This window comes from Sitophilus oryzae, unplaced genomic scaffold, assembly GCF_002938485.1.
Source record: "Sitophilus oryzae breed Bouriz unplaced genomic scaffold, Soryzae_2.0 scaffold_1576_pilon_pilon, whole genome shotgun sequence".
NCBI classification, from domain to species: Eukaryota; Metazoa; Arthropoda; class Insecta; order Coleoptera; family Curculionidae; genus Sitophilus; species Sitophilus oryzae.
In genome coordinates, this window is record NW_022146254.1 from 15,578,379 (window position 1) to 15,603,398 (window position 25,020).

The window sequence follows — 25,020 nt, forward strand, 5'->3', positions numbered from 1 at the left end:
CTAACCTTAAAGGTCGACTCAAAATTGATACATTTGAGATTATTTTTTCGGAAAACAAAAAGAGCTTTACAAATATTTTGTCAAAACAGACCAAACTTCTCATTCCGTGCATAGTGTTCTGTGATATCTGCGTTATTATGTGTTATAGTTTTATTGACTGACTATCAAGAATACTTTTATTAACAAAAGTAATAAGTGCACTTGCATTTTTCTTACCTAATTAATCTCAGGATCACACCGTCTCTAAATAAGGCATTTATATTTGTGCATACGTATTTATTTTATTAACAATGACCAGTATTTTGTTCCCAAACGTTTTTTGTCAAGAGGTAGGTAAGTCTTTGTATTAACAATTAAAATGCCTATTTTTACAGGAATAGTATTAATAAGATCGTCGTTTCTATAGATAACAATGATAAAAGTATCCTTATAATATATTATTTAGGGATTTTAAATGTATGTTAGCAAACTATTAGTCATATAATATAAAGTACCTATTTTGTTCTAGTGTGTACTACCAAAAAAAAACTTTTTGTAAGAAAAAAATATTTGTCAGCAACATAAACTTTATTTGATTTTCACTTGATAAACATGCATTATAAGATAACGTTCTCAGAATAATTAAGGTTGAATTTTTTACATTACAATTAAATAATAAATGCAATATGGTTTGGTAAAAACTTACGTCAATAAAAACTAATGATGAAATGAGAACTTATCTATTTGTGCGTAAGTTGTTGATATTATTTTGAAATAACAATAAATAATATTAAGAAAAAATAAAGTTTGTTCATTTTATCTATCAATGCAAAAGAATAAGCACACAAGAGTGATAAAACTCATGTTTGAAAATTCTTATCATTTCAAAAAGGAATAAAGTGTATTTTTAGATTTGAAATGTGCTATCAGAAATTAGTTTGATCGTAGGTGTTACCTAATTGTGCAGTTTCCAGAAACATGAATATCAAGGTAACTTTTAATTCGTTTTCATTGTTTATAAACTATTATTGTTGTATTATGAAACGTGTTATAAAAATAATATGTAATTTATTTTTATCCTAGAGAACATTAACTGATAAGAGTTTGAACATGCAATCAAAAGATAGGAACATAATATTTATTTAGTTTTAATTAACAGATTTTGACATTCTCAGTTTTTTTTTATATTACATATTTTTAACTGGTTTGAAGAGTAATAACTTTTCGTCCGTACCTCTATAAAACTACTAAGTAAAAAAATATAAATTTACCACGTTTTTTACGTTAAAAATGTCTCTTGGTAAAAATCGCTACGAGTAATGGTTCTCGAGATATTTGGAACCGAAATTATCAATACGTGTCATGGCTGTCATCACTGACATAAATTAAACATGTTGGCTAAAGAGTTATTATACTGAAATCATAAATTTGAAATGTTTTTATGCCAAAAAATCAACAGAAACTGTTTTATCGTCAATCTTTCAAAGAAAAATTCATGATTAATTTAAAAAAATATAAACTTCCCAAATTTGTCATTTCAGTCAAATTACTATCTACTCAACGCATATTTATTTTTTGTCAATAATGACATGTGTTGACTATTTCTATTCTAAATATCTTGAGAACGGTTAAGCTTGATTTTCATGCGTCCGTTATCCGTTGATACGATGGTCCGATATTAATTTTATTGGTTGACTTTAAAAACTTCAATTGGTTAGAAACGCTTAACCAATCGAAGTCTTTAAATTCAACCAATAAAATTAATATCGTATCATCGTATCGTCGGACAACGGATGCATGAAAATCAAGCTTTACTCGTAGCGATTTTTACCAAGAGACATTTTTTACGTAAAAAATGACGGAAATGTATATTTTTTCACTCAGTAGTTTTATACAGGTACAGAAGAAAAGTTATTACTCTTCAAAACAGTTAAAACACATATGTAGGTGGCGCCCCCTACAAATAGGAGTCATATTTGCTGTCCTCCATTCGCGAATTTCAAGTTCCATAGCTTTACGCCCTGGGGCTACTCAGAACAGTTCTGAAAGGAGCTGTGCGCGATAGCCTGGTGCCTCCATATGGCGCGGAACAGTTCTGAACTTTATGACTCAATTGAATGGAGTGAGATTATCGTGTTCTTGAATATTTCAGAGCTGCACAACTACGCCCTGGAGCTACTCAGAACAGTTCTGAAAGGAGCTGTGCGCGATAGCCTGGTGCCTCCATATGGCGCGGAACAGTTCTGAACTTTATGACTCAATTGAATGGAGTGAGATTATCATGTTCTTGAATATTTCAGAGCTGCACAACTACGCTCTGGGGCTACTCAGAACGGTTCTGAAAGGAGCTGTGCGCGATAGCCTGGTGCCTCCATATGGCGCGGAACAGTTCTGAACTTTATGACTCAATTGAATGGAGTGAGAGTATAGTGTTCTTGAACAGCTTAGAGCTACACAGCTGCGTGCATGGAGGACAGTAATTGACATCAAAATCAAATTTCTCATGTCTCTTTGACATCAATTTTCATCCAAATATTGACGTTACTTTATAAATTATTTGGAAAAAATCGAAATAAAAATGAAACTTCTACACCCTGTATCTCCGAAATTAAGCATTTTAGGACATACATTTATACGGACTTTTTACTTATTTTTATCTACAGCATATGCTGCCGAAGTTTCCGAAATACAGTTCGGACCACCCTGTATAGTACTTTGAAAAATAATATCTACAGGGTGGTCCGAATAGTATTCGAGAAACTTCAGCAGCATATTCTGCAGGTAAAAATAAGTAAAAAAGCCCCGAAATGCTTTGTTTCGGAGATACAGGGTGTTTTATTTTATTTCGTTAATTAGTAGAGATCTCTCAGACAAACTGTCAGTGCACTTAGGGGTATCTGAACTTGCAACATTTTAATATCACACCCTGTATCATGAATACTAAGAGAGGACCATGACAATTTTTTTTCTGACTTCTTATCTTTTCCTAAAATGTAGCTTTACATCAATTATTAAAAAAAATCTTGTTATAGTTAGGTATCTGGTAAATCATTACATTTACAATAGATTATTTTACTCTGGGTCATTACGTATTGGAAATAAAGATGAATCAGGTGATTGTTACCAAATACACTTAAATAAAACCATTAATTTTGAGGGAAATATTTAAATTTTTGATTCCTCTAAATGATCTATTTATTTAATAGATTTTCTATAATTTTTTTAACCTAAATAATCGAAAATATATTATTAATAAAAAATAAAAATCCATAAAAAATAATGGTATTCTTTGGCAACTAATCTTGCAATTTAAATTAAATGTTTTAAAGATCAACGTTCTGAATAGTACACATCTATTTTTTTTTTCTATTTTTACCAGCGTGATATTTTTTAAATAGATTTTGTTTTCTATTTTGATTTTTTTTGAAAACAAAGTCAGGGTTACGTTGTATCTATTTATTCCCAAATAATTTTATAAATAGGTACTTCGATATTTTTATTTAATAGCATTATTTATAGAATTTTTTATATAACTTGTATTTATATTTTTCTACAGTGTCACGGATATTTTTTATTACTTTATGTGAAATTTGACTTTCGTAATTACCGAGGTAATTACCTAATTTTACTTTGAATTGGATTAAAAATTGGACATGACAAATTCTTCTTCTTCTTAAAGTGCCTTCTCCATTCAGTGAAGATCGGCAACAACCATGGCAAATTCCTCTCTATTTTTCTCTCTTCTCAGCAAAGTATGTGAGTCCAGGCCTGTCCAATCTCTGATGTTGTTCAGCCAGGAGCATTGCCGTCGTCCGGGTCCGCGCTTTCCCTCAATTTTACCCTCGATGATGAGCTGAAGGAATTCATACTCGCTATGTCTCATGATATGGCCCAAATAGCTGCTTTCCTCTTTTTTATTATGTCGAGGAGTTCTCGATTCTTGTTCATTTGGTTTAAAACTCGTTCATTCGAGACACGGTCAGTCCATGGTATTCTCAGCATTCTGCGATATACCCACATCTCAAATGCTTCCAACTTATTCATTGCGCTTACTTTGAGTGTCCACGACTCAACCCCGTAGAGAAGTGTGGAAAGTACGTAGCACTTGACGAAGTTGTCTTTTATATGGATGTTGAGACGTTTATCGCACAGTAGGTTCCGCAATTTTAGGAAGTTTGATCTAGCCATCTCAATTCGAGCTCTGATCTCAATGTCTGGGTTTAGGTCTTCACTAATCCAACTGCCCAAATATCTAAACTTTGAGACTCTTGCTATTGGTGTCCCACCTACGACTACCTCCGTTGCCTGTCTTGCATCTCTATTTATCACCATGACTTTTGTTTTGTTTGTATTTATCCTGAGACCCATTGAGTCGCCCACCGAGGACAGTCTATCAAGAAGTCTTTGCAGGCCCTCAGTGGTGTCTGCAATAACGACGGTATCATCAGCATATCTCATGTTGTTAATCAGCCTGCCATTCACTTTTATGCCGTCTTCTGATCCCTCAAGCGCATTTCGAAATATTAGTTCGGAGTACATATTGAAGAGCATAGGGCTCAATACGCATCCTTGCCTAACTCCACGCTTGATAGGTATTGCTGTTGTTTCAGTGTCCTGTAGTTTTACTGTCGCTACTTGTTGTTCGTATAGCTTTTGGATAATTTTCAGGTCTTGGGTATCCAGGCCTCTTCTTTCAAGGATGCTCAGCAATTCCCTGTGGTTGACGCAGTCGAATGCCTTCGTGTAGTCTATGAAGCATAGGTGTCCTCCTTTCGTTGATCTCTGCACTTCTGCAAAAGCACCGATAGCGCAAACAGGGCTTCTCTCGTCCCCAGTCCCTCGCGAAATCCCATTTGCTGTTCACTTATGTCTAGCTCACATTTTCTTCGGATTCGATTATGCAGAACCTTTAAAAACAGCTTTAGGACTTGACTCATCAGACTTATTAAACGATCACATCTTTTTGTACTAGTTTTTTAGGAATAGGTATAAATGACAAATTATTCAACTAAATACTTTATTTTGTTAAATAAATTTATTCAATTAATACACATTTTTAGCTCTATTTTTATGATTTTTTTTATCAAACTGTTTATAAATATGTCAACTGCAATTCGTAATCTCAGTTTTTTTCTAAATTTAAGTATTTGGGTCAGAGTTAATCGAAGGGTTGTTTTTTACCCTAACTTTAAAACACCCTGTGCAATAATTTCGTGAGTGACTTTTCCTAAAACATTATTTTTCAGTTCTGACTGAACCATGTCTCTTGAGCATTTTGTTTTTGCACGTGTCAAAATATACCTCTGTTAATTTTTTGGAGCGAAATGAAGTTGCCACTACTACCAATTTGATTTTTTTCCAATTATCATTACTTTTTTTTTGTTTTTATTTTGCAGCCTTATTGGCAAAATCAAAAGCAAAATAAAATACTAAATCACCACAATACACTTTTACTTTTACACTGGACGCGCGTTTCGCTAACCATGTTAGCATCATCAGCAGATGATTAAAACTAAACTAATATCTAAACCACGGGATCAATTTCCAAGTGGAGAAAGATACGTCAAAATATTTTTCAATACCGTTTGATAAAGAGTTATCTCGTGGTTTAAAAAGAATTTTTAAGAATGTCAAATCAAATTATAAACTTGTGTATAGTGCTAATAATAAATTGTAACAATTATTAGGTAATCCTAAAGATAAAACACCTCCACTGGAAAGGTGAGGTATTTGTGAAATTTCATGTAAAGAGTGTAATAAGAAATATGTTGGGCAAACTAGAAGATTAATATTAACTAGATTTAAGGAATATATAGCTCAGATAAGATATGGTAGACCGGATCAATTTTGCGTTGCTGAACATATTGTTAATAAAGAACATTGTATAGATATTAGTAATTTAAAATTAGTTAAACAAGCCTCACATTTCAGGCAATAGGATGCATATGAGAGCGTTAAAATAAATCACTGTAAAGATAATATGAACAGAGATAATGGCCCAATTCCTTCCAATTCTCTGTTCCTACTGCTCTAGTTTCGGTATTTAATTGTTACGCTCGGTTGGTTGTATCTCAGTCCCTTAGCTAGTTTTGCCACACCCACTCAGAGTTAACTGAGCGAGTATATAAACGCTCTATTTTGTAGTTATTAGTTTAGTTTTTAATCATCTGCTGAATCATGGTTAGCGAAACGCGCTTCCAGTGTAAAAGTTTAAGTGTTTTGGCGTATTGTGGTGATTTAGTGTTTTATTTTGCTGTTGTAACACCAGAGGTTCCAACCCCCAACTATAAAGCTTAAAGTTTTTCTGTTTGTATACTTAGTTATTACAGTTACTTTTTTTTAATATCCGTAGTTCTATTATTGTTATTAATGATTATTAAAACTAAAACTTTTTCGTTACTCTTTTAACGTTTTTTTTTTAATTTAGTATACCGGGTGCGTCTCAAAAGTGTCTCACCCCTATAACTTTTTTATATTACCAGATAAAAAACAAGATTTGGTATGTTGGTATATGACATAAATTAGGATTGATTGACGTATTCAATTCTTTTCGGCTACTTCCTGTTTCACCGGAAATGACTACAACTTTTGATTTTTAAATGGTACCCTCGGTATTTTTTTACTCTATTCGATAAAAAATGACATTCTGAATAGAATGGCATATCATATGTCAACTTTTGACATTTTTGCTTAAAACAAAATTTAATTTTAAATTTCAATCTAGAGTGCCATGGCTATATTAAAAACATTCATTTTTAATCAAGGAGCCGTGGAAAAATAGATTTGATCGTTTAATGTTATTCGTCTCTTGCCCTGGCCGGTTAAAAGATGCCCAAATCGTATTTTTAATCATTTTTTCAAATGGAACGAGAGTGGCTCATTAGCATATTTGGAAAAAGCATTTTTTTACGAATAATTTGATACCACACACTTGGTGTTTCGAGTCAAATTGTCGTTATGAATCGCATGTTGCAATATCAATTAAACCATATTCGGGAATGTCAAAAGTTGACATATGATATGTCATTCTATTCGGAGTGTCATTTTCTATCGAATAAAGCAACAAAACACCTAGGGTACCATTTAAAATACAAAAGTAGTAGTCATTTCCGGTGAAACAGGAAGTGACAGAAAATAATTGAATACGTCAATCAATCCTAATTTATGTCATATATTATTATACCAAATCTCGATTAGAAAGTTATAGAGCGGCGTCAATATGAGATTACAATAGTCATCAAAGCCACCTCGTCATATAAGTTAGGGTAAATGACAACCCTTCGATTTACCCAGTATAATAAGCCAAATACTTAAAGTTTATAAAAAAACTCAGTTTACGAATTGAAATTGATATATTTATATTTTTCTATCTAAAAAATTCATAAGTAAAGCTAAAAATAAAAAAAAATAACACTTTAAATTTGACGAAAAAAAAAAATGCCGTTGTCTTTTTTGCATCTGATTGTGGTTTTTTAAGAGTTCATTTCACTAGTGCGATATTAAGCGTTCGGAGCAAAATAAGCGTTCGGCATTTAAAGGTGCGTATTCATTATCCGAATGAACGAATGAAAGTGCGGTATATTTAGACGGGGACCGAACGCATGCGGCCGTTCGTGCGTTCGTTCGCTCGACCATCCGTTTCGAGTCGGTACATCAAAGGCGTTCGCCAACAAATGCGTCCGGTCTATGGTCCGGTCTTCTCGTGCGGTTCTATCGTACGGTCCCCGTCCATACCACTAGCGAACATTCGTTCGTTCGTTCGTTCGTTCGTGCGGATAATGAATACGCACCTTTAAGGTGCGTATTCATTATCCGCACGAACGAACGAACGAACGAATGTTCGCTAGTGGTATGGACGGGGACCGCACGATAGAACCGCACGAGAAGACCGCACGCATTTCTTCATTCGCGCGCCAGTTCAAATCGTCAAGATATTGTTATAAACCAGTTTTTTTTTTGTTTATATACCGTCATTGAATTATCGCTAAGCAAGTTACTATGGAGCAGTGCATAAGGAGTCGGGCTAGGAAGCGAGAGACCGGAGTTCGAATCTCGGCCGGAACATCACTTTTTATTTTTTTTAAATACTGTTGTATTCTATAGTTTATTTTTGTAGTATAAGAAAAAGAACTATTTATTCTGTTATTTTTAATCTCCGTTATTAATATAAATTGATTGTTAGTACAATACCTCATTTAATATAAAATAATATTCTACTTTTGAAATGTATCGGGCCCTAATTGTACCTAAAAGTAATATATTTTTAGTGATATACCATATTGTAAACTATTTAATATTTCAGTCGCTTAAAAGTTAATTTGCATTGAATAATTGCCTACCATTAAAGGAAATTTGAGCTATATAACCCTTGATGGGCATATTCTGGGTATGCAAATACTACTAAAATTTTGGGTGTGGTTCAACCGATTTATTCTCAAAACCAGAAACATCTACATATAAAAAGAAGCACAGGTCACTAATTATAATAAACTTCACCCTTGGTATTACTTCCACTAATTATAATAAACTTCACCCTTGGAATTACTTCTATCACAATTACAATACGTTCATCTGCATTGGCATTTTCTACTTTTCGATGGGAAACAATAAACTTCCCAACATTTTTTAAATGATGTAACAATTCCTCTTGTGGTTACTTTTCCATAGATATCCTCATCTCTGTCCTCATGTGAATTCAGAGGCAATAAAAATGAAAATTATTTACCATAAACATCGCAAACTAAAAACCTAATAAACAATTTTATACCGAATATAGGAATAAATTTAGTATTTTTACCTATTATCGTCCAAATCCATGTTAATAGATAAATATTATTTTTAAATATATTTTTGGAACTGCTGGTTTTAGTAATTATTAAATTAAACGAACTAAAAAGTCTTAAAAATAAACAATTCTTAACCATAACCTCAAAAATGCAGATCTCCTGTCAACTTTCTTTATTTTTTATTTATTCATTATTTTCCTAGTGACGTCACAGGTGGTATGCGCGAACTGAACGAAATTGGAGCCGCTATCGATCATACCTTGTATTCTTTGTCCCATGACGTCTAAACGCCTTTGATGTACCGACTCGAAGCGGATGGTCGAGCGCACGAACGAACGAACGGCCGCATGCGTTCGGTCCCCGTCTAAATATACCGCACTTTCATTCGTTCGTTCGTTCGTTCGGATAATGAATACGCACCTTAAATCTGAAAGCGCACGCAGGCGAACGCCTTTGATGTACGGACTCGAAGCGGATGGTCGAGCGCACGACCGAACGAACGGCCGCATGCGTTCGGTCCCCGTCTAAATATACCGCACTTTCATTCGTTCGTTCGTTCGTTCGTTCGTTCGTGCGGATAATGAATACGCACCTTAACGTTTTATGTAAAACTGGTAGGTATTTTTACACAAACGAAGAAGGAAATTAAAGATAAAGGATTATACTATATCCGTATTGTAGCACATTTTTAGACAACTTTTTTATTTTTAAGATTTTCATGGTCAAACATCAACAAAATATTCCTTATGTTTGGACTAAATTTTCTCGAAAATAAAGACATAATTTAAAATTCAGTTACGATACGGAGATAGATTGAAGTTTTGTGATTACGGTGGTATATAATTTATATGGTTTTGTAAAAAATTTCTTGGTATTTTATGGCAAATGCTGAAGCTCTGCAAACCTTAATCAAAGCACGTGTGTTTGGAATTTTGGGTGTGGCTTAACACGACAGGATCGGGCTAAGCCTTAAGGTATACTCAGGCTGACAGCGTCGAGTGTCGCGTTAGCGTCGCGTCCGGTCGTTCAGGCTGGGAGCGTCAGCGCAGCGTCATATGAGCTTGATATTTAGGGTTTCAGTTTGTAAAATGGCTTCAAGGAGAGCAGTTTGTCTAATGTTACTATTGGAAACACCATATTTTACATTCAAATTACTTAGATTTTTAATAATTACTTAGATTAAAATACTTATGTTTTTTGTAATTTATTATTATTTCGTTAAATTAATATATTTAAGAATTTATATTGATAGGCATTAACACAACGAAGGCCAAATGAGAAGTAGATTTGAGAATTAGAAGCGTTTATTCTGGTTTAATAGTTTTTTTAATAGTTTTTTTTAATAGTTATATATATATATATACAGGGTGTTCCATTAAGGGAGGTCACCGGCCATATCTCGGAAACTACTGGGTATAGGAAGTCAGGAAAAAAATTCTTAAGACTAAAATGACCATGAGAAAATCCTGGAAATTATTTTTAAGTTCCGCATTTTACCGCAAGAGGCGCAATTGGTAGGGTGAATAATACAATTCAAGTTTTCTCGAAAATTCTCATATTGAGCTATAACTTTAATAACATCGTTAGAAAGCCTGAAAAATTCCGCATAAATTCTCTCTGGGGCTCATTGGCGTACCGACCTTAATAAGGGTGGGGGAAGCTCTTGAATATCTCAGTATTTAAAACTCTGTATCTTCTAAACGACTTATCCGATTTCAGCAAACTTAGGCTTGTTTGAAAGAGAAATGTACGTTTTCAAATACCCAATCCACTGCTACCAAATAGTTACAAATTAAATTGCTAGAGGGCGCAATTTCCAATAATAACAGTTTTTTTTTATTTTGTCACGAAAATTTAAATCATACGGTATAATTTTGATGTCATATTCGGAAAGTAGATTAAATTTGCAACAAAAAACGTTTAGACCGCAATTCGATATCTTCATTCGTTTCAGAATTATTGCCGGAAGAATACTTTATAACGCTTTAATTTAAAAAAAAATGCTTGTTTTCATAGTTTCGTGGTAGGTAAAGCATTTCATGAAATTTTTTGTCTAATTTTATGGTTGTTGAGGTTTCTCACTCTGTTTAGTGGCACAGGACCACTTTATAATTAAAAACACCCATTAAAATCTTCTAATAAAGCCTGATTCTTATGCTGTCTTAAAAAGTATTATTTGATCTAGATAGCTGTGGAAAACAATTTGTGGGTTTCCATGGAGATTAATAAAGTGGAATAGGTAGCTGTCAACTGCTTTAGTTTTGACGTTGAGGAAAATTCGTCATTGATTCATTTAAAATTTCTTGTAATCTATTTTTCAAAGTGTGTTCTACATCCCTTAAAAATGTCTTACACTAATGCCGAGGCCTACGACATGCTTGCCGTGTACTTTCAGTGTTTCGAAAATGCTTGTATCGCAGCACGTGAATATGCTGCCAGATATCCCGAACGAAGGCACTATGGCAGAAGAGCTTTTCGACAACTAGCGATACGTTTAAGGCAGACAGGAAGTGTACGACCCATTTCAGTTCCTGTTAGAAGACGTCCGATAAGGAATGAAGACAATATCATAAACGTTCTTGCATACGTGGAAGCGAATCCGAATGTAAGCACAATGGAAATTTCCTTAGACCTAGGAATAAGTCGCACTACGGTATTCCGTATTTTAAAAGACTTTAAACTACATCCTTACCATGTGGTGTTACACCAGGCTCTATCAGAAGATGATTATGACAGGCGGCTCAACTATTGTCACTGGTTAAGCGAGATGTGCAATGAAAATCATCAATTCCTCTCCTTGGTTTTATGGACTGATGAAGCCAGTTTTAGTAGCTGTGGCAGGGTCAATTTGCACAATATGCATTATTGGTCACAAACTAATCCGCATTGGATGCGCGAAGTGGATCACCAAAATAGGTGGAGTGTAAACGTGTGGTGCGGTGTTTTAGAGCATAGAATTATCGGACCATTTATTTTTGATGATCATCTAAATGGTGAATCATATTTAAACTTTTTAAGAAATGACTTACCTATCCTTTTGGAAGATGTTCCCATTGACTTAAGATTATCCATGTGGTATCAACATGACGGCTGCCCTGCGCACTTTTCACAAAGGGTCCGTGACTTTTTAAATGTTAAGTACCCGAATCGCTGGATAGGTAGGGGTAGTTTGTTTCAGTGGCCACCAAGGTCCCCGGATTTAACTGTGTTAGATTTTTACTTGTGGGGCCGAATAAAAGACATTGTTTATAAAATACGACCAACCACACGGGACGACATGATTGGACGAATTACAAACGCTGTAAATTCGATTTCACGAGCTGAAATTGAAACAGCTGTTTACAAATCTAGGACAAATATTAATAGTTGTATGTTGCAAAATGGTGGTCATTTTGAACATTTATAATAGTCTTTCTATTGCTTCCTTAAAAACTTTAATACTGGTATTATTGTTGTTTTGTTGTGGCCCGTTGGCCTTTAAGCACGCTCCAAATTTTGCCTTTTACATGATTTGGACTAGTCCTAAGCCTAGGTAAAGTGCGAAGGGAGGCACGGAATATGACAAATGAAAACTAATTGTTATCAATTCAAAGTTTAACCTTACGAAACTATGAAAACAACCATTTCTTCAAATTAAAGCGTTATAAAGTATTCTTCCAGCAATAATTCTGAAACGCATGAAGATATCGAATTGCGGTCTAAACGTTTTTTGTTGCAAATTTAATTTACTTTACGAATATGACATCAAAATTATACCGTATGATTTAAATTTTCGTGACAAAATCAAAAAAACTGTTATTATTGGAAATTGCGCCCTCTAGCAATTTAATTTGTAACTATTGGGTAGCAGTGGATTGAGTATTTGAAAACGCTTACATTTCTCTTTCAAACAAACCTAAGTTTGCTGAAATCGGATAAGTCGTTTAGAAGATACAGAGTTTTAAATACTGAGACGTTCAAGAGCTTCCCCACCCTTATTAAGGTCGGTACGCCAATGAGCCTCAGACAGAATTTATGCGGAATTTTTCAGGTTTTCTAATGCTGTTATTAAAGTTATAGCTCAATATGAGAATTTTCAAGAAAACTTGAATTTTGTTATTCACCCTACCAATTGCGCCTCTTGCGGTAAAATGCGGAACTTAAAATAATTTCCAGGATTTTCTCATGGTCATTTTAGTCTTAAGAATTTTTTTTCCTGACTTCCTATACCCAGTAGTTTCCGAGATATGGCCGGTGACCTCCCTTAATGGAACACCTTGTATATATATATATATATATATATATATATATATATATATATATATATATATATATATATATATATATATATATATATATATATATATAAAAAATAGATAGTACATATAAAAACCTTAGATAAAAACTAGCCAGACCAAATGACTTTAATCTACAAAAACATTGACATTTTACAAACTAATATATTTCATTTTAAGATTTAATCCAAATTAATATTTTAATATATTACAATAAGTAAAAACAAATCCATTAGATAATACCAGCCAAGGGAGAATTAAAAACGACTAATTGATCCTTTTCAATTGTGATAGTTTTAGCGGGTATACAAAATCCATACAAAGAAATTTCGAAAGCACTCATATATTTACCCATACTGTGAAAAAATACTTACTAGAAATACCTAGAATTGTAGGTATTTCTTCAAGTAGCCGATCACGCAGATTTCTATTTTCATATTTAGGCAATTTTGCATTCCACAGTGCAGATCTTGCCTGTATTTCGGCGATTAGCGCCACCGAAAAACAATTCAGATTGAACTCGACGCTCGACGCACAGCGGACGCTCGCGCAACGCCGACGCGACGCTTTCTGCCTGAACGGTCTAATTTAAGTTAAATCAATTGATTCCATTTCGTGACGACGCGGACGCGACGCTAACGCGATGCGACGCTCGACGCTCTTAGCCTGAATGTACCTTTTTAGGCAGATTTCTGAAATATAATATACACGGCGATTTTTACAAATTGTAAGTTTTGGATTCGTTGAAAGACTATTAGAGCTACAATTTAAAAATATTTTTACAAGATACAGATTGTCCCAAATAAATAAAAAATATCAAAGTTGTATTTTTTTAAATGGAACACTCTGTATATTATTACATTTTTAGTTTCTATGATCAAAATAAAGGTAAATTTAATTAAGGTTTATCACCCTTAAACCTTACCGTTTTTGAAATATTTTCAATTTTGTGAAATTTCAGTAAAAATTTTAAGGCTTCATTTCTCCAAGGGTATCAAAGTTTTTAATACTAAATATTTACTGAAGTTTAATTATTGGTCAGTTATTGTGTTGCAATAATAAAAATAATACTACCTCATACAGAGTGTCTAAAAATTTATTTTAAATAATTTCTAGCTTTAAACGGCATTAACTAGTTTAATTGAAATGGAACACCCTGTATATTTTAGGAGTTGTATTATACCACTTTTACCTATTCCTTCAAGTTGCATTTGAAAAATGCATTTTTTTATAATTTAGACCTCATTTGTCAATATACCTATGGAATATTGACATTTTAGATTGTTTTTAAAGCAATCAATGCACAGGTGCTAAAAACAATAATATTACCAGCCTATTTGTTTACAAGAATAAAACTATTTAAATCTTTATAAAAGAGTATACCATTAATTAAATATACCACCATTATTTCCGCCCAAATATTAATTAATTACATATTTAATTGTGTTAGATAATAAATTATTCTAAATAAATCTGGATTTGGAATCAGAAATCAATATAATAATAAGTTATGAAAATTAACGGCTCTGTTGTTATAAATAAGCATCCGGCAAAAAATGAAATAAAATTTTTAAGGTGTTACTTTTTACCACACTGTCTAATACACATACAAAATTAAGTTTTTTAGTATTTGGAGCAATTATTATTAATCAACGCAAACAGTTAATTAATGTAGTTTGAATACTGGAATCATATTAATTGGTCCTCTTTTACAAATATTTAAAAAAAAATATTTTTTAATGAACTAATAATATAAATGACATAAATGAACTATATCGACAATATTAGTATCTGTATCTTTTAAACATTTGCTATATCTTTAAAAATAATCAAAAATGTCAATATTCCATGGGTATATTGATAATTGAGGTCTAAATTATAAGAAAATGAATTTTCTACGAAAACCTGAAGACATAGGTAAAAAATGATATAATACAATTTGATATAGAATTAAATTGCGCAGCTGATTATCATAAAATATACAGGGTGTTCTACTTAAATTAAAGAAGTTATTGCCGTTTATAGCTAGTTATTATTTAAAATAAATTTTTAGACACTCTGTATAAGGTAGTATCATTTTTATTATTGCAACACAAAATTTAGTAAATAGAAATACTTCAATACAATATTTGGTTTTAAAAACTTAAATACGCCTGGAGAAATAAAGCATAAAAATTATTACTGTATTTTGACAAAAACCTAAATATTTCAAAAACGGTAAGATTAAAATGCGGTAAACTTTAATCAAATTTACTTTTATTTTAATCGTAGAAACTAAAAATGTAATAATATACAGGGTGTTCCATTTAAAAAAATACAAATTTGATATTTTTTATTTATTTGGGCCACTCTGTATCTTGTAAAAATATTTTTAAATTGTAACTCTAATAGTCCTTCGACGAACCCAAAACTTAAAATTTGCAAAAATCTAAGAGTTTATCTACAATACTCCGCGTCGTATGTGGTGAACAACCCTGTATATTTCAAAAAAAAAAAAATATTCCATTTTTTTCTTTGTTAGGCAAATTTTTATTACTGTAACACAACTTCTGACAAGCAGCGTCCGTTTAGGTTTAACGGAGAAGTGTTTACAAAAAATAACTATTTTATTTTGTAGATTTTTCTTGCAGTGCAGTAGCGAAAAACCCATAGGGATATTTTTGGATACCTGTATATTTCCTTCGGCCACACACCCGCTTTACCCGGCCCCCGAGAGCGACCCGAACAGTAATAGACTCTTAAGAAAAAGTCATGTTCAAAGAAATGACTTAAGTGATATAAAGATAACTTCTGACACTTTTAATAATTTTAATAATAAGTCTTATAACAAAGAACAAACCAAACAAAAAAAGAATACTGACAGTGACCAATAAGTCTGTAAAGTAAACAATAAATCTTGTATATTTCACAAAATATCCCCCATTAGAATTTCATCTGTCATGTTAAGAAAAGAAAGTAAATAATAAAGCGCCTCTCGTGTTTGTTCGCACTCAAAAAATTTCAATTAATGCCTGTATATATTTTTAATATATTTTTTAAATTTACATTTTTTTAATTGTAAAGTAATATATTACATTTAAATGGAATATATTACATAACAATTATGTCAATTACAGGATTACAAGCTTGTTTTCTAACATTTTTTAAATAAAACGAATTATAAAATTTCAATATATGTATATTTGTCGTAGGTATGAAAAAAGTAAAATATAAAATGGATAAATGCTTACTTACATTGCAATAAAACTTCCACTTTTAGTTTTGCAATCCAAACGCAATATTTCTATTTCACAAATAAAAATATCCGACAACACTAAAAACACTGAAACTTTCGCGGCTGACAACGAAAACTGAAAAATATAACGGCACTTTTTGTTTTGGACCTGCATATCAACATTACGCTGTACTATTATGTGTTTGTTGTTGAAATAATATAAAATATCTAATTATAACTTGTAAATTTTAATATTTTAACATGATTTAAATACTTTTGACAATAACTAACTTTTTGTTATCAAGATGACATTTATGATGACATTTTAGACGGCAACTGACATATATGTCATAATATTTGAATCTTAAATATGTATGTAATATAATTTAAATTACTATAATGCAACTTTATACTAAGAAAACATTTGTACATTCTCAAAATACAATAAAGTCTATAATAATATAGTTTGAAAACAATGAATATTGAATTAAAATTGAAAAAGTTAAGCGCGACCCCTTGTGTCAAAATTAGATGATTAAATTTTCGCAATTTTTACATCATTTGATGACCGGTGGCGCTTCTAGTGTTTGTTCGGGCGGTTGGGCTTTTACTCCCGCTTATAGCCATTAAAGAAAATGTTCTAAAGGGGAATGTTTTGTGGTATATTTGTAATAATTTCTGCAATTAACGTTTATGTAGAATTCTGTCCCACCCGTCACCTTAGAACAAAGTTGTTTCTATAAAATCTGAAAAAAAAACGTACCTAATTTTTTCCGATGTCACTGACATCTTGACACATCGCCTGTCAAAAAATATCTATTTTTGTTTACGGTCCGTCATGTCTTTCCACAATTACATAATTTTTGTTTATCTGTACGCGCACTACGCGCAAAACCTCCGCCGCTACTTACTAAATCTATTTTTCGAGCAGTTGCGAACAACCTTAGCGTTGTTTTGAACCGCTATTTTTAATACGAGACACGCGGCACACCGCCGAAAAAATGACGCAACGTCATCAGCACGAGCTCGCCAGCATCGGCACCTAAACACCTATTCAGAAAGAATTTCTAGTTTTGCGAAATCGCATTGTGTTGGTCAAGCATTGAATTTTTTTCCGAGATGACCGCGAAATCCGTTACGTTTCTGGAGGTCGGAGCTCTTTGATTCTATCATTCTTTTTCTCAACTATATTTTTGTTTTCTTCGTTTCAGGGTGGGGGATACCTCAAAAGAGCCCACGCAAATCAGCTTCAAGAAATCTACCACAAATACGCAAGTATCGAGAAGGATGGAGAAAAATACATGAGTCCCGAAGACTTTATCATCAAATATCTGAAAATACTAGACGAAAAAGATCACAACGCGGATACAGTGAAATTGTTAGCAGGAATTGTGGATACCAGCAAAGATGGACTTATATCTTATCCAGAATTCCAGGCTTTTGAAGGACTATTGTGCTTTCCAGACGCTCTGTACAAGACAGCGTTTCAGCTGTTCGACACGAACGGAAATGGAATGGTCAGTTTTGGTAAGTTTTTTTTATATTTTTGACCTTCAGGTGAGGTCACTGAAATGTGTCAGATGCATAATGTTTGTATTATGAATTAATATTTAACCGATATCTGTTTGAAATTGATAGACAACAATAGATGATGCAATGCAATGTTTTTTATTTGATACACTCACCGGTACGAAAAACGGGCACCTTAAAATTTTGATGTACTTTAAAGTTTAATATATTTTTGTTCTAGTAGGTCTATTTTGATGATTTTTAAAGCAATTTGTAGCTAAATTGTTTGCCTTTTTGGTAATTTCTTTCTAAATTAAAAATGAAAGTTTTCGTCTGTCTATCATGCGAGGGAAAACAAAATGTTGATATTTTGGTTAAAGTTTGAAACACCCTGTGGAATATATTAACAAAGCAAGGAATTTAGAAATCATTTTATCATCTAGGTACGTCTTTTCTCGATAGTTTGTGTTTTGATGCATCTCAATAGCTTTATTTTTATTGGAGATATTCGCTTTTAAATAAGACAGTAACGATTTGCAGCAATTATTTTAGCATTAATTTTGGGTCCTCATCAACACACTTATAAAATAGTATTTATTGTTTTTGTTATCGATCACGTTCCGCAAGGCATAACGGCCAGGGTAATTTTTTTCTCAGAAAATTCAAAAACACATCTATTTTGTTTGTGAGGGGGACAACTTTTGCCCCAAAAATGATTGCAAAATCTTCAACCCTCTAAGCGGGGGTGTCATCCCCCAATTTTTTTCAAATGGGAAGGGGGGTCAAGTGGTACCGTAATGAAAAGGGCTTTCTATTCTCTATACTGTCCCGCTTCGTTTTTGAAAATCGGTCGAGTCGTTGAGAAAATATGACGGATTGAAATTTGAAAAGTTTATTTAAACATTTAGCAGAGTAAATGATATGGATAAATTCCTGCGACCAATTTGCTGTTTTTTCTTATTATTTCTAGATGTTTACGCATTTTTTCACTTGCCACAAGGTTGAACGATCAGGTTAGGTAGAGTGTACTTTCTTTTTGAACGGTGTAGTTAATCGGCACAACTGTCGGTACTGGGCTGAGGACAACCCCAGGGTTTTTCACGAGGTGCACACACAAAACCCTCAGAAATTGAAAGTGTGGGCTGGTATTTTTAGAAATTCTATTGTGAGTCCTTTTTTTCTTCCTGGAAATCTAACAGGTGATATGTACTTGGATTTACTGGAAAATACCATCGACCCAGCCCTAACTGACATCATAGAGAACAAGCCTGGATACGTTGAAGCAGAACTAATATTTCAATAAGACGGTGCACCTCCACATTACTCTCAAAATGTGCGTAATTATTTAAACAATAACTTTCCCGTTCGGTGGATAAGACGAAGGAGTGTAATTGAGTAGCCTCCCCGGTCACCCGACTTGACTCCTTTAGACTTTTTTCTATGGGGACACATTAAAAGTAAAGTGTATAGCACTCACGATGTTTATTGCGAAGTGACCCCGCAAGTTCTTCAGAATGTTCTAGAACGGATTGAAAATAATTTGTTTTACAGTATGGGGGTTGACGGGCAACATTTTCAGCATTTGCTTCATTAATAAGATAAGTTTTTTTTTAATTAATTCAATTTTTGCGGTTTTTGCAAAAAGTACTTTTCAAATTTCAATCTTTTATATTTTCAAAATGACTCGACCGATTTTTAAAAATGAAGTGGGGAAATATAGAGAATAGAAAGCCCTTTTCATTGAGACGCCACTTGACCGCCCTTCCCATTTGAAAAAAGTTGGGGGATGACACCCCCGCTTAGAAGGTTGAAGACTTTGCAATCATTTTTGGGGCAAAAGTTGTCCCCCTCACAAACAAAATTGACATGTTTTTGGATTTTTTGAAAAAAAAATACCCTGGCTGTTATGCCTTGCGGAACGTTTTCGATGGGCCACCCTGTATATGCATAAACACTTTAAATCCTTTTTGTTTTATCTTATTAGATGATAATTATTACTGTCACTATACGTGTTTAATTATCTATCTAATGACACTTTATATACACGTCCTAGATTATAAAATATTATCAAGTGTCTTAAGAGAAAACGTTTGCACTTTTGTTGAAATTTCGTAGTGAAGTAAACAATGACGAAGAAATTAGTCTACATGGATTTCCCCCTTATTGATTTTTACATTAAACAAATATTCTGATCCCTATTTTTTTTTACTTTCCTGTAATTGTTTAACTACTAATATTCCTCGAAGTTTGATATAATAAACAAGATTTTTTATGAGCATTTAAAAAGAAATGATTTATTTTATAAACACTATTAAAAAACCTCTACACTAGGTACTCGCGAAATAGTCGTTTTAGGCTTTTAGTTAGTAAAGGCAGTGAAAGCTAAAAAATTGTTAATTTTCTAAATTTTATCAACATATTCAAATCACACAAACAGGATGTGAAAAAAGAAAAAAAGATGTAAATGGCAGAGCTTAAAAAATACATAATATATCGAACTCTTTATTTTCAATGCATGCATACTGTTTTGTCAACTACTGTTCAGTCTATTTTTTGTTTTTCTACTCAAAATTTCTGAACGTTTTTATCGGTCAAAACAATGTAAGTGCCAAGATTCCGATTATGTTTTTCAATGAGAATTTCAAATAAAAATCTACGTAAAATGCTTGGAATTAAATAATGTACTTGCAATTTTTTTAAATATTTTATTTATAAAAAATAATATATAATATATTTCGAATGCATAGATGTATTATGTTCAGTACCATTGAATACAATAAAAGGGCTATAAGAAATAAGTTAAATAGCTTCTTTTTTTTATTCATCTATTAAAGACCTTGTAACCATTTTAAAAGGTTTTTTTGCAGTTTTGTTTGACTTCACTCAAAAAAAATCAGTTTTTCACTGGGTTTTTCCCATTTTATTACGCTTATCTATGTTTGTTTTATATTATTTGTTTATTTTTCAATTTGTTTTATGCAAAGTGGGTAAATCTAGAAAGTGTGTCAAGATTTGACAGCAAATTTGAGAGCTAAAAAGTAAAAAATATGGAATTTTACACTATAAAATTGTATTTCTCATTTAAATTTTCTTTATAGAGAGGCAAAGCTAATTGTGAAAACAGTACGGTTTCGTAATAATCCTTAAATATCTCTAAACGATTTTGTAAAATTACATTTATTTTATGAAAATATGCAAAAATATTAGATTTTTAAAAGTTACTTATTAAAGATGCTGTAATACAGGGTGGTCCGAACTGTATTCCGGAAACTTCGGCAACATTCATTCTGCAGATAAAAATAAGTAAAAAATGTATGTCCTAAAATGCTTCGTTTCGGAGATACAGGGTGTAGAGAAGTTTCATATTTATTTCGATTCTTTCCAAGTAATTTCTGAAATAACGTCAATATTTCGATGAAACTTGAAGTCTGGGAGTTTTTTGACATGAGAAATTTGATTTTGATGTCAATATGACTCCTACTTGAAGGGGACGCCATCTATATGTGTTTTAACTGTTTTGAAGAGTAATAACTTTTCGTCCGTACCTATATAGAACTACTAAGTAAAAAAATATACATTTACGACGTTTTTTACGTTTTGGCAACCGTTCTCAAGATATTTAGAATGGAAATAGTCAATACATGTCATTATTGAGAAATTTTTTTTTTTAAATTAATCTTAAATTTTTCTTCGAAAAAATGATGATGAAACAGTTTCTGTTGGACTTTTGGTACAAAAATATTTCAAATTTATGATTTCAGTCTAATTTAACTAAACTATTTAGTCAACATGTTTTCGATTCCAAATATCTCGAGAACCATTACTCTTGGCGATTTTTACCAAGAGACCTTTTTTACGTAAAAAACGTTGTAAATGTATTTTTTTACTCTGTAGTTTTATACAGGTACTGACGAAAAATTATTACTCTTCAAACCAGTTAAAAAATATATAGGTGGCGCCCTCTACAAATAGGAGTCATATTGACATCAAAATCAAATTCCTCATGTCTAAAAACTCCTAGACACCAATTTTCATCTAAATATTGACGTTACTTCAGAAATTATTTGGAAAAAATCGAAATAAAAATGAAACTTCTACACCCTGTATCTCCGAAGCTAAGCATTTTAGGCACATAGATTTATACGAGCTTTTTTACTTATTTTTATCTGCAGGATATGCTGCCGAAGTTTCCGGAATAAAGTTTGACCACCCTGTATATATCCATATTATTTTTTATAAATTTTCTTATATTATTTTCAGTGTAGGTTTCCTTAAATATGAGCATGTCATTAACAAACGCCCTGTATAGTCTGATCGCGCACAACGCTTATTTAAATAAAAAAATGTATGTTTCTGTAAAAAAGTATGAAAATTTGATTATATTTTATACAATATTTAGTTGGTATTTTGTTTCAATTAACAATAATCTAAAATATTAACAAAAAATAGCTTTTAAGTAACTCTATCGTTTTTATTTCACGTGTCGTACAATTTTTGATACATCTCGAGGTCAGAAATATTATATATCTCACATTAACGAGAATTAGCACTGGACAATATTGTATTACTCGCTGGAGATAGAATTTCAAATTAATGTACTAATGTACGTTCCATCTACCAAACTCGATTAATGCAGATATTGTAATCGGGTGCTGTATGTTAGATAACGTATGACGTAACAACGATTAAATAATGTAACGTGTTGTTTTCTAATTGTATCTACTGATGGTATCTACTGGCTGGCTTAAAAAGGCATCATATCTGTATTTTTTACTTATTATTTATTGAATATTTAATTTTAATTCTTGAAAGATACAAGAAACGAAATATTTGATATAGGTATTTGTTCTAAGGACTCGAACACACTGACGACCAGGTCGCACCGGCCAGGCCGCTGTTACATCTAAAACCATTAAATCAAATGATACGGCGCACACTAACGTCCTGGCCGTCTGTTGGTCGTTGCGACCAGTAAAATCCCTCAAAAATTCAACGCACAATATTTTATTTTCTATAAGATATAGTGTTTTAGTGTAGTTTTTGCATACGCGCAGAAAATTCAAAGAAATAGTATACAGATTGGATCAAAGGTAAACTTAAATCTAGTCCCTTTTTTATCAAGGGTCGATTCTAGTAAAAATTCAAAACATTTTTACATGACATACCTACTCTATTTATGGTTGGTATGATACCTGTTATTATACCTTTGAGTTTCGATGGTTAAAAAATAAAAAAATCATATTTAAAGTTTTTCTACAACAACTTGTTTTTTTATTAAATTAGTTTTTTTAGTTGTATTGTAGTCATGTACAAGGAGGACAACTGTATTTTAAATATTATATTTAATTTAACGTTTTTCAAACAGGGATTATTAGACTAATTTCTACTAGGCACATTATTAAAAAAAAATAAGAGTAAAAGTAACTTAAACATTCATAAAAATAGAAGTAATTACTGTTGTAGATTTTAAGTAACAATAAAAAAGAGGAATTTATATTGTAAACATTGAAATAACTGGAAGCTAAACTTTTTACCTGCTTATATTTAGAGCCAGTGTCTGACGACCTTTTTTTACGATGGCTCTAATATATTTACTTCTAACACTTCTAAAGTCGTATATAATAAGAGCCATCAGTAGAAGTCCATATCAGTAGAAAAAAAAACAGAATATCTCCCTTTTTGTCGGTCGCGCGTACACAATGCTTTTTGTTCGGCCTATTTGTTCTGCTTGTTCGTGCGCGCTCGGTTCGTTTGGGCTAAAATACTCAAGTCCGGACGCACCTTTAGGAACAATACTGTTTTTGTCCTGTATTGATATAATGCTGAAAATCTCACGAGTTACATGTCTCACTCTACACATATTAAATTACATAGATGTAGGATGTAGACTATTCTGTTATGAAACGACTGATGGAATAGCAGGCATCGCGGATTTGAAAAACATGGAAATAACGACGTTATCGTGTAGTCGGGGTTGGAGATTTTACTTACTCCATTTACCACACCAGTATTTATTAACGCGATTATTTGGTCCGCATTCTTCTTTATTTTTTAATGGTATTTACTGCCAACGGGCCTCAAGAGGGTTGTAATTTATTTTTATATTGAGTAAAAACGATTTTTAAATGGCGTAGTCGAGGGGTGTCTCACTATTGGAATTACATGTACATTTTCTTGGCAGTCGCTGGCAGTCATTGGCAGTCTTATGGCAGTCGCCTATAATAATTACATGGCAGTCATAGGCAATCTTCTTCGTAGTCATTGGCAGTCGCTTGACAGTGGAAGATTATTTTGGCAGTACGTGTACATTTTTTACCCGAGTGAGACACCCCTCGGGCGTAGTTTAAAATTTGAGAAAAAATATTTTTTTGGAAATAGACCTGGGTATCTGGAAACGTTCTAACGTTGATTGAAATAATTAGGAAGATACGCAACCTAATGGGCGAATTAGTGACGAGGCTGATTTGATTGTCCCTTACGTTTCAAGTGCTGTACGGTGGAGACACCAATCGTTCTGCGGCCAACGCATAAAACACTTATTTTCTCTAATTCGACCAGCGAAGGCATATCAAAGACGGTGTGGATCTGAATGCTACAGTGTTGCCATATCAAAATATATCTCTGGATGAAAAATCCGTTTATGTATTGAAAATGTATTCGTGTTAAGACGGTCCTACACGATGCGTCCAACGTTCGAACGAACGTTCGAACCAACATTTTTTTCGACAATATTACAATTGGCGAATGTGTCTCCTACACGATGCTTCGAACATTCGTTCCAACGTTGGACGCAAACCTGGGGCTACATTTGTGAAATTAACTCAGTGTCGTACGTACTTCTTGGCTTGAGCAGATATGGATAATATATTAAGTGCTGGGATTGCCGCTGGTATGATAGTTTTAAGTTGCGCTAAACTGTTAAGAAGCAAAAGAACTAAGCAACAGAAGCAAAAGAAAAAGAAGTCGTAACATGATTGTATTTCTTGTTACTCTTATGAATCTGTCTATAGCATCATAAGCAAACCTAGATGGTTTGTAAATATCTGCACTCCCAGATCCGGTTGTATAAGAATCTATAACTTTATAACTTTCCTCCTCAACGTTCTATAAGTTGCCATTACAGATTCTTTTTTTTTATTTAATTCTGCTACTGAGAAGTCTATACTCATTTTTTGAGAAATATCACGCCAAGCATCATTTAAGGCATTCCGGTTTTTATGCTCGGAATGCCTGGGATTCCATATAATTGGATATTTCT

At 32.6% G+C, this 25,020-nt stretch overlaps 1 protein-coding gene across 6 annotated transcripts in view; it reads left to right on the forward strand.

Moving 5' to 3' along the window:
- LOC115879057 (calcium-binding mitochondrial carrier protein Aralar1) overlaps positions 1-25,020 on the forward strand; it is a 56,932-nt gene continuing 31,912 nt past the window's right edge. For 3 of the 6 annotated variants that reach the window (XM_030895691.1, XM_030895695.1, XM_030895696.1), the window contains exons 1-2: positions 1-329; positions 17,465-17,780. In XM_030895691.1, the coding sequence (XP_030751551.1) occupies positions 291-329; positions 17,465-17,780 (355 nt within the window). In that variant the 5' untranslated portion in view covers positions 1-290. Of the gene's footprint in view, positions 334-806; positions 970-17,075; positions 17,403-17,464; positions 17,781-25,020 lie in introns of those variants that run through there. The other 3 variants (XM_030895694.1, XM_030895693.1, XM_030895692.1) reach the window with 3 other exon arrangements.